Source organism: Gossypium hirsutum, chromosome A01 (genome assembly GCF_007990345.1).
Source record: "Gossypium hirsutum isolate 1008001.06 chromosome A01, Gossypium_hirsutum_v2.1, whole genome shotgun sequence".
NCBI lineage: Eukaryota > Viridiplantae > Streptophyta > Magnoliopsida > Malvales > Malvaceae > Gossypium > Gossypium hirsutum.
This window is the reverse complement of record NC_053424.1, coordinates 8,432,801-8,443,797: the sequence shown is the minus strand read 5'-3', so window position 1 is coordinate 8,443,797 and position 10,997 is coordinate 8,432,801. Positions and strand designations below refer to the sequence as shown.

The following is a 10,997-nucleotide window of genomic DNA, read 5'->3' as shown; positions in this document are numbered from 1 at the left end:
ATACTCTTATTATTTTGAATGTTTTTAGATATATATTTTTACTTTTTATTTCCATTTAATATTTATTTTTTGATATTTTACTTTTAAAAAAATTACATTTATCAAATAATATATTTATAAATATTAGTATTTGGTACATTGCTAGTGTAATTTTTTTTTCACAAGTAACTTTAAGAAATTATTATGTGTTTTTTTAATATTTTACTATATTCCTATAGACACTTGTTAATCCTCTAAATCTTTTTTTTTAAACATTTCAAAGAAGTAATTTGTTGAGCAATTGACAGATGATCCAACAGGTTCTATTGTAATTTTTCTTAGTATTTTGTTTTAAGAAAAGAGTATACTCTACCGATTTTAAATTTAACTTTTTGATCCATGATATAAAATGGGTCAATAAAACATTTATCTAAAAACTAGATTGATAGTATACACAATATATATATATATACCAAAAACATTTTATAATTACTAAAATCAAATATATAAATTTTCAATCAATGAAGACCTAATTCTTTTCAAAAAAAAGAAAAAAAAGAAAGACAACCTAGTACTTATCATTTCACTTGTTTGGACCTATAATTGCTTAACACATGGTGGAATAATAACCATTCATATTGTCTATTTTCTTTGAAGTGTTGATAAGAATGAAAAACCCTACTCCTTTCATTTCAATTTCATTTTTCTACTTTTTAGTTTTGGACTTTTTAGGCCTTTGCTTGTGATAATGTTCTTATCTTGTGTGCGGCTCCCCGTTTCCTCGTTTCTTTGCAACTGTGGGAAAATATATCTTTTGAAAATTCAATTTCTAATCAACACACCCACGTTGATATTTTTGAGATATAAATTAAGCACCCCCATTTTTTTTTAATATTTATAATTACAAATAGTATATATTCATAATATTATTTATTTATTAATACATATACAATGAGAATGCATATCTAAAATAAATTTAAAATTAATTCACACATATTTTATATAAAATGAAAGTAAGTCTTAACCTTTCCCAACAATATAAAAAATTTATTGACAGCTTCATTAATATGTGTAAACATATTATGTCTCCTTTTTCTTATCAATTACATGAACATAAAACAATACAAATTAATAAATGTATTAAAATTTTAAATAAAAATGGCACACCTGCATTTTAATATTTAAATATATGTTTATATATTTTTTAGTACAACGATAATTTAAATATATGTTTATATATTTTAGTACAACGATGATTTAAATAATTCGAATTCGAATTCAAGGAAGAAAAAGTAGATAAAGATCTTCCCTACAAATTAAAAATTATATTTTTATTATTTAAAATTAAAATTATAAATTAATAATAATAAAATTACACATTAACATTTAAGATTGCATCATAAAAGGTCTGGTTCTAAATTCCAAAATTTGTGGAGAAATATTTTGATTATAATAAAATGTTGATGGAAAACTTTAATCGACCACATTGTACTATGATTTGGCATTTTATCCTTATCCACCATGTACTAAGGATTAAATTTGATTTATAAATTTTTTGGAAAAAATTAAAATTTCATAACTTAATGAAAAATTAGATTATAAACTGAAACTAAATCTTATAATTTTAATTATGCTAAAAAACAGAGCAAAATTTCGAATTTTGGCTATCTTTTTAAACTCTTTTGGTTTCTATAATTCCAAAAGGTTAGCCCAAAAGAATTCAAAATATTTACACAATTTCTGAAATTCCTTTCCTGGTCCTTCTACATATAATTTTTTCTTTTTATTGTCTAAACCCAAATCCACCCGATTGAGTCGGGCACCGAAACCCATACGGGTCAATCGAGTTAGAGAAGTTATGACTGTTCAACACATTCGAATTTTGTTGAACTATCCCCGAGTTATCAGCTCGCTGAGTTCTGAGTCCACTCTGTACTTCCTCTTCCACCGAGTTACCAATCTTATTTGTCGACACGTCCATCTGACAAAGTGTAGGCGGCATTGTGCTGACATATACGTTACTATTTCCATAACTAGTAATCCCCTGACTCTGAGTTTGAGTTTGTGTTTGAGTTTGTCCACTCGGTACCAGCTCAGGCACCGAGCTAAGCCCACCAAGACTCCCCCAATCCAAATTCCCTATACCCAGATTTTGAAACCCCAGTTTCACATCGTTTTGAAGCGTTTTGAACGAGTTAATGCGCGGCAAAGCAAAGAAACGATCGTCCAACTCGGGCAATGAGTCAAGCATGTTATCCAGTTGTGAAGAACACGATGATGATGACCCATTCGTGCTTTGCTCTCTGCTTGAAACACTTGACAATGGTTTTTGACCACTTGAATTCTTCTTGTATATTCGACATAAAACCCAATCATCCAACTACAACAAAAAAAAAAGTAATTATTATTCAAAGTTCAAACAATTATTATTCAATAATTAATTTTAAAAAAAATAGATTACCTTGGAGCTACCACTTTTACGAGAAGATTCAATGAGTCGATATTCATGCATAATCCAATTAGTTTTAGTTCCTTTAGGAGCTTTTCCGACGTAAAAAACCAGAGCTTTTTTTATACCAACTTTACGGCCTTCTGTTGTGATAATTTTATCAGTTCCGGTAGCTTTCCAGTACCCGGACCCGGCAACTCTATTAGGTCGTGACCCGTTCGGATATTTTCTGTCTCTAGGACTGAAAAAATACCATTCTTTTTCACCAAACAAAGCTTTACCTGTCAAAAAACAATTTAAAATTTTTATTATTAGTAAAGAAATGAACAAAAAAAAAGAAAAAACAAAGTTCATTCTTTGCGTTGGACTCGGTGAAACTTACTTGGTAAATCCCATGGATTAAATTTGTATAAATCGATTTCGCCAATGATTTGCAGAGAAAAATGATGCCCCGCAACTTTCCTGCATAAATATTGCACTAAAAGCTCTTCATCAGTTGGATAAAACCGAAACCCCGGCGGCAAGCTCAATTGAGCCAATGGATCAGTTTCCGGCACTCCCATGATTCTAAAATTTTCTCGACGACCAAACAGTTTTAGTACAAGAGAAAATAAAACACAGTAAAAAATGTTTTTTTTTCTCTTTTTTTTTCAGAGTTAGGGGAAAGGGAAGGTATTTAAATAGAAAGGAGGATAGATCGATAGTGGCTGAAAAGAGATAAGTACGGTCGTCCTTGTCTAACTTTTGTCTAAGTGGGACCCACTTTATCACCGTTAAGTAACGACACGTGCCTGACATCTACGGCCGACGTTATCCTACCAAACAGGGTACATGAACCGTCACCAAAATTTACAAAAAAAGGTGTCATAAAAGTTTTAGGACACGTGTCAATTTTTCTTGCTTTGTTTCTAGAATCTCCCCCAAATTCTGTAAAGCAATTAAAAAAAATTATGGATTTTGGAGCTTTTGTGCTTTTGTTATTTTATTTTTAATTTTTATTCGAGAGTTTAACGTTTATCATCCTTAAAAGACGGGAGGACACGTAGGCGAACACGTGTGGAAGAGTTAGGCTAGAATTTTGTGGAAATTAAAAAAATGTAAAAAGGAGGTAAAAAGGGAAATAAAAAACAGTTGGCTGGTTGTGATTCCTGACACGTTTTAATTGACTTTTCTTTTTTTTATTTGTTGGATTTTCATTTTCGTTGATTTAAATGTTTGGGGTTTTGTTTGGATTAGGGTTTCTTTCACTCAATAACTTCTATGAACTAGCTTACAAGTTTTAATGCACTCATGGAGTTTTGGACCATTTATTCAATTGATGTGTCACACATTCAAATTATGAAATTTGATTGATTACTTATTATATAGGTCAAAGTTTTTGCTTTTTTTCAAAGGATTTATATTCTATTATTTTTTATGGGTTAGTATCGGGTGTTTTGATAGTGTATTTTTATTTATTTCATAAGAAATCTTAATAATTTATCACATTTTTAAAAAATATATTTATTTTTTAATATTTTGTTATATTTATATTAGACACTTATAAATTCACTGATACTTGTAAAGTTTAAAAACTATTTTAATAATATATCAAAGATTTTCCCCTTTTATTAGCTTCTTTTATTTGAATGGTTTTAGAATTAAAATTAGAATGATTTTTTTAATTGTTCATGTGGGGGCAAGAGGCTAAGGGACACATAAGTAGAATGTGTATAAAACTACACTTATTCTATTTAATATTAATTAGAATAGAATTTTTCAATCTTAAAATAGATGTAATCGAAATTCTTCTTGTATGTATATTCCTTTTTCAATATTTGTGAATTTCTTCTACTCTGCCCGTGGTTTTTGTGTGTGCTTATTTTACATTCATTCTATTACCATTATCAACATCTATTATCACAATTCAATAATCTACTAATGTAAAGGTTAAATCAAAATAAAATTTGAAAAGAATCTACATATAATTTAGGAGAAATAAAATTCAAAACAGCTCAATATTATTATCAAATCAAGACTAAAAAATTTTAAACTCAATTTTTTTTTTCAATTTTAAATATAGATAATACAAAAATAACAAAAACTTATCTTGTGATTTCAAGGGTGATGCAATTATGAGGCCATAATTTATTACGAATTTTAAACCCTGGAAATTTACATAATCAAATAAAAAGCAACAAATTAAGATAATAACATTGACAAAGACACAAGTTGTGAAGTCGAATTGCCACGAATATGCTAAATTGAGTTCACTTTCTCATCAATTTCCTTTTGCTCTTTTGTCTCTTTCAAAATCTTTGAATGTGTGGAGGCTTCTAGTTTAAGTAAATGAAAAAAAAAAGAGAGAGTAAAACCATGGCATAAAACTTATAAAGAGTGTTTGGTGGGTCAAAAGGGCACGTAAAAGGAGATTAAGATGTTAGCTCCCAATTCAAAAAAAAGAGTGACATGGGGTGGTAATGTGACCATCATCTAAATCTAGACTTTTTATAATAAGAACCAAAAGGGAAAGTTAGGTCTATGCTTTTTGCTAAGAATATTTCAAAACACAAATATATTATCAATCAAGTTTTAATTTAAATTCTATTGTTAAATATATTTTTTTGTAAATCATAATTTTTGTTAAAAAATTAAAAGTATGCTTAATGTATCAAAACATTTTTTTAAAAAATTAATGGTAATTTTGGGAGTAAATTGAAAATGAAGACAATATTGAAGGGGTTAATAATTTTATTGACATGAAGTTGTAGGTAAATTATTGGATTTAAAATTTTGGTAAAAGATTGTAGCAGCAGCTGTCACAGAGTTTGAAGATTCTTGGACACCTACTTTTTTTTTTAATTTAATTTTGTTCTAAAATTGATTTATTAATTATATTCTCTACACACACAGAATCAAAAGGGCTGCTTTTGAATTCAAGTCCCTTTGTAATGATACAATTTCATGACGAGATATAAAAAATAAAGAATAGGAGAGGATTTGGCAGAATACTTTATTTCCTTTTTACTATTACAATTACAATTACAATTACAAATAACTTGCATTCGAATAACAAATGCACACGTATATTTAAATAGAATAATGTTTAAACTTAAATTATCAAAAAATTATAAATACAAGTCTAAGCAACCATTAGTATCAAATTATTATGGCACAAATAAACTAAAAATTTATACAATCCAAATTAAATCCAATAAACTAAAACTAACCAAACTAAAAATCTCATACATGATAGAATTCGGAGACCTACACATATTGTACATAATAAATCTCGAATTTAGATACTCAAGACTTAAGACTTTCGTATTATCAAACCCATTTTAATTAATTTTTAATTAAGATCTCAAAACATAAAAAAAAGTTGGCTTAAATTAATTTGGTAATTGATTTTATTTCTATAATAACCATTTTGAAGTAATTAAAAGAGAATCCAAAATATCTCAACTACTTTCAATTATCATATGAACTCTTTGTTAGTTTGGTCAAGTGGTGGCCATCATATTTAAAATACTATGGACTTTAAAAAGTAGTTTTATTTCTTAATTTGAAAAAAAAAAGCAAAAGAGAAGTAAGAAAAAAAAACTGATTACAATTTGAGTTTAGGAATTGATTTTTTTAGTATGTAAAATTTTACAAAAATAAGTTGAATGAAGAAATTTATATTGAGAAAATTAATGACTAAGAAAATTTTAGCAACACAAATTTGACAAAAGAAAATATTCAAAAGCTTATAAATCCATCACAAGTTTAAAATGAACTTAAAATTAATATTTCTTATTTACAACTGAATATTAATAATATTGAGTAATTTTTCGTTGTCTCATTAAAGAGAACAATTAAATATTTATATATATGGCTACTATTCATAGAATTGACGTTATTAATAGACTCTATACATGTTGGACATGTGTATTGCTCCAGGTTGCTTGATAGACACTCCCTTGCAAACACCCTTTACGAGCTTCATATCGTAAGGCTTGTATGTACCCGAATGGTGGGTCCTATCTAAATCGTGAATAGACGAGACGGACCTTATCTAATTTTTGAGTCGCTAATCATAAATGCCTAATAAATAATATTAATATAATATTAATATTCCATTGACACATAAACAAAATACTGGTTTCTAATTATTAAATAATTTTGAAAAGTATTATTAGGTTAAAAATATATGGAAAGGGGAAGTGAGTAAAAAAGAGAGTATGTATGAAATGAAATGAAGCAGAAAAACAGTAAGTCTGCTGAATTGAATGTTGAATTAATTGTCAAATTGAATTTGAATAAAGGAAAAGTAATATCCAACAACCTTTTTATTCATGTGAAAAATGCATCAATGTGGGTTTCTCATTTTTCAATGTTGAAGCTCTACTACTCACAACCCTCTCTACTTGTTTAATATTATATGCATACTGTTAGTCAAACAAAAATATCTCTTAATTTTTAAAAAAAATTGAATTACTATTTTTTAACAAAAATTTTTAACTAAAATATTAAATTATTTTTTTATTTTTTATAATTTTAAAAATATTTGTTAAAGTATCATATAAAATAAATAATATCATGGCAATATGCAGTATTTTTGGACTACCACACAAGTTCACACATTAACATCGTTAAAAATTTAATATTTTAATTAGCATTATGTTAGAAAAGGACGATTTAACTCTTTTTTATAAATTAATAATAAAATTTAGCTGAAAAATAAAAATTAAATTGATAAAAGATATAAATATAAAAAAAAATACATGACAAGCATGTAAGAATAATTATAAAAGAGTATAGCAGCTCAATATGTGAATTGTTTTACAAAGAAAGGAAAAGGAAAAAAAGCCAAGCAGCCCATTGGAGAAAAAAGAGGAAAATTTTCCATGTTAATTATGTTATAATTGCTGCTGTAATTTCAACTTATTACGTTTAAACTTTAAAGCTAGATGTCATTTTTAAAGGTATTGGTGAAATGACATGTTTGCATGATTTTTTTTTTTACTATGAAGATATTTTGTAAATTGATTTTTTATGTTTTTTTAATTTTAAAATTGAATAAATTAATTTATTTGAAAAAAAATTATTTTAATTAAATTTTTAAAAGTGAGTAAATAAAAATAAATACTTAATCTTTTAGCCAATTTATCCTACTTAAATCTAAAATAAAAAAATCCACATGTGAAATTTCCAGTGTTTAATGAGAATTATTTGCCATCTAAGAAATAGAATCCCGCATAGCTTAGAACACTTTTTGTTGGATTATATTTATAAATATAATATATATGGACAAAGGAAGAGAATGAAAAAATTCCAGTTTAAAACTTTTTTAATATTTCGTCCATCTCGAATAGAGGTGGTAAAGGGATGGGTTTGGTGGAGCTCAAATCGGGTTAGTCGAAACCATTTTTGAAAACGGAAATCGACTTTGTTTGAAAATAAAAATTAAAACGGGAGTCGCCATCGATTTTTATTAGATGTGATCGGATCACCTTTGTTTTAATAAAATGTTTTAGTTTACTAAAACGGTGTTTTTAGTTTACGAAACTCGAGAGAACGGATTCGGGAGTCGGTTACGTGCGAGAAAGGATTAGCACTCTCGTCACGCCCAAAATTGGTATTGAATCGATTAGTTAGTGTCTTAATGTCGAAAGTTAAAAATTGGGAACGAATATAAAATACTATCTTTTTATTATTATTAACGTCGATTTTAAAAGCGCTTGAATTGGATCAAAACGATTGCTAAAGATTTCCTTGTCTCGAGATATCGGAGTATCACATCCCTTAAATTAAGACGCGATACCTTGAACTCCCGAGCGCAAGTTTGTCTTTAATTTTAATTGAAATTTCATGCATTTTGGAACTTGAAAGGATATTAGGCTATTTGGGTTTAACGAGAAAACCAAAACCCCGTAAGTTAGGGCATGATTCCTCGAATTTCTTAAAACGCGAAATATTGCCTTATTTAGAAAATTTTCTTTTTAAGTTTAATATTTAACAACGTACATTTATTTTGTTTGGAATAAAATCAAGCGATCCAAGTTGGATAAATACGTTGGGTTAATTCACAATGCGATGGCACAAAAAAAGAAAAATAGTGATGAGTATAGAACAATGATACATGAATACAATATTATACAAGTGAACAACAAAAATACAAAATACGAAATCAACGAATTAAAATACACAATAAAAATAATCACACAACATACATTATTTAAATATTAACATTAATAATTAGAAAGCAATGAAACAAATATCATATATATATATCAATCTTAAAAATAAAAAGTATAAACTAAATTAAAATAAATAAAATGTAAAACGATTTTGAAAATGGTAATAAATGAGTTCAAAATAATGTAAAAAAAAATAAAATCAACTATGTATAAAATGATTTAAAAATAGATTATATATATAATTTTAAAATAGATAATATATAAATATAAAAGTGTAAAATAAATATTATAAAGAATATTAAAGTAAATAATAATAATAAAATTTAAAATAAATGAAAAGAGTTTAAAATAAGGCATATGAAATAATTTAAAATAAGTAATATAAGTTAGTTTAAAATTTATATACTAAAAGTTTAAAATAATATGTAAAAAGAAATTTAAAATAAATGGCGTACAAAACAGTTTTAAAAAGAATGATATATATATAAAAATTTGAAAAGCAATATGTATATAATATGGGGAAAGAATCTAAAATAAATAATATATATAAAATAATTTAGAAATAAATAAATATATATAAGGCAATTTAAAATATATAATAAAACAATTTCGAATAAAAGTACATAAAACAAGTTAAAATAAATATATATAAAAATAATCCGATGTAAATTATATATAAAATATTTTAAAATAACATAATAAACAGTTTTTAAAAAGAAAATGAATAAAATAGGTTTAGGATGCGATTGAAAATAGATTAGAGTTTCGGGTATAAATCCTAAGTAACGAAAATGAAATGATGGACCAATTCGCAACAAACCAAAAATAAAGGGGGCAAAAGGAAAAATACCCCAGACCCCTCAATGAGCTGTGCTTCATCCTGGGCCAAAATGAAATGACGCGCAAAATTTAGGGTAAAATTAGAAGACAAAGAAAATGGAATGGGACTTAATCGAATGGTGCAGGAAAGAAGGAGGGACCATTTACGCAAATCGCCCCTTTAAAACGAAAACGGGTGGACCTGACATGCGGGTCAGGTCAATGCGCGGATCCCCACCCCACCAAATGACACTGTTTAAATGTTGAATCAAAGGCCCAAACTTTAAAAAAAAAAAACTCAAATTAACCCTAAACTAAAAAAAAAAAAAAAACTAAAGAGCCTTTCCAACTCTCTCTCCCTCTCATCTTCTTCTGATGATCGGGTTCTCTCGCTGCCCGCCGCACCACCACTGCATTCGGTGGCCGGCTACGCGCAAAAATGGGCATTCCAACCCCATTTCAAAGCCCCTTTGAAGGCCAAACCTTCAGCGTCCTATAAGAAACAAAAGAAGAGAACCCTCACCCCCCTTTCGAACCCGATTGCAACGACGGAGAAAGCTTTCCGACGACACGTCCGTGGAGATTCAGGTGAGGTTTCTTTACTTATTTTCGAATGCAAAACAAAAAACAAAAAATAAAAATAACCAATGAAATAAAAATAAAACGGAAACTTAAGCGAAAAATCACCTAAAAATTGTTCTGCTTTTTTATATATTCTCGTAAAATGTTCGTAAGTGTTTGTAAAAAATTTACAAAGGTGAGATTGTGGCTTTTAAAGCCGTTTACAAGACGATTCAATCCTTTTTTTTGTCGTTTTCTTCCTTGTCTTTGTTGCATTTACTTCTTCTGCAGGTGTCAGAGGCGTGGGTGAACAGTGGTTGGCGCGTGAGGTGGCTGAGCATGCGTGGGGAGGCCAATGGTGGGAGCGGCGGCCGCAATAGGGACTAGCCCTAGGGTTAGTTTGCTGAAAAAAATTTAGGATAATAGGCTAGGATTTGGGCTAGGGTTTGATGTAATGGGCTGTTTGGGTTTGGATTTCAACATGTAATGGGTTTTAATTTGTAATTTTGGACTTTAAATGTAGACTCTCTCTTTTTCTTTTCTTTTTTTTGTTTATTTGTTTATTTGGGTTTTATTGCTTTCGTCTTATTCTTGCTTTGGGCTTAGGCCGAAATTGGCTAATTACAGGGTTATTTTTAAATTCGGGTTAGTTTGGTTTCAAGTTATCATAGGTTTTGATAAGTGTTCATATGTTATATATTTTAGGGAAAAATATATAATTGTTACTTGAATTTGTTTATTTATCTTAAATTGGTACTTAAAGTTTTTTTTTTATCCCAAATTGATATTCAATTTTTTTTCATCAACTAAATTGATATTTGAGTCTAATGCCCTTAGTTTTTTTATGATATGGTAGCATTGGCCAATGACGATGCCACGTGGCATCCTATTGGCAAGTGACTGGACTCCTTTAATTAAATTTCCTTTAAAAAAATCCCTTAAAAAACTTTCCATTTAATTTTTCTCCTGGCACCATATTTCTAAATTTTCCATTGTTTTTTCATCGTTTTCTACATCTTTCATTTTCT

General features: G+C 28.0%; 1 protein-coding gene and 1 long non-coding RNA gene across 2 annotated transcripts; one reads left to right on the top strand and one right to left on the bottom strand.

The window, feature by feature from the left end:
- Positions 1 to 1,583: 1,583 nt before the first annotated feature.
- On the bottom strand, positions 1,584 to 3,083 carry LOC107916817 (NAC domain-containing protein 72). Its single transcript, XM_016846191.2, has 3 exons — positions 2,811 to 3,083; positions 2,441 to 2,709; positions 1,584 to 2,359 (listed from the first exon to the last, which is right to left on the bottom strand). The coding sequence occupies exons 1-3, from the start codon at positions 2,989 to 2,991 to the stop codon at positions 1,763 to 1,765; spliced, it is 1,047 nt and encodes a 348-aa protein (XP_016701680.1). The 5' UTR covers positions 2,992 to 3,083; the 3' UTR covers positions 1,584 to 1,762.
- Positions 3,084 to 9,279: 6,196 nt separating this feature from the next.
- On the top strand, positions 9,280 to 10,511 carry LOC107916815 (uncharacterized). The gene is made up of 2 exons (XR_001689609.2): positions 9,280 to 9,996; positions 10,261 to 10,511. It is a non-coding gene; the product is annotated as an uncharacterized lncRNA (long non-coding RNA).
- Positions 10,512 to 10,997: the final 486 nt, after the last annotated feature.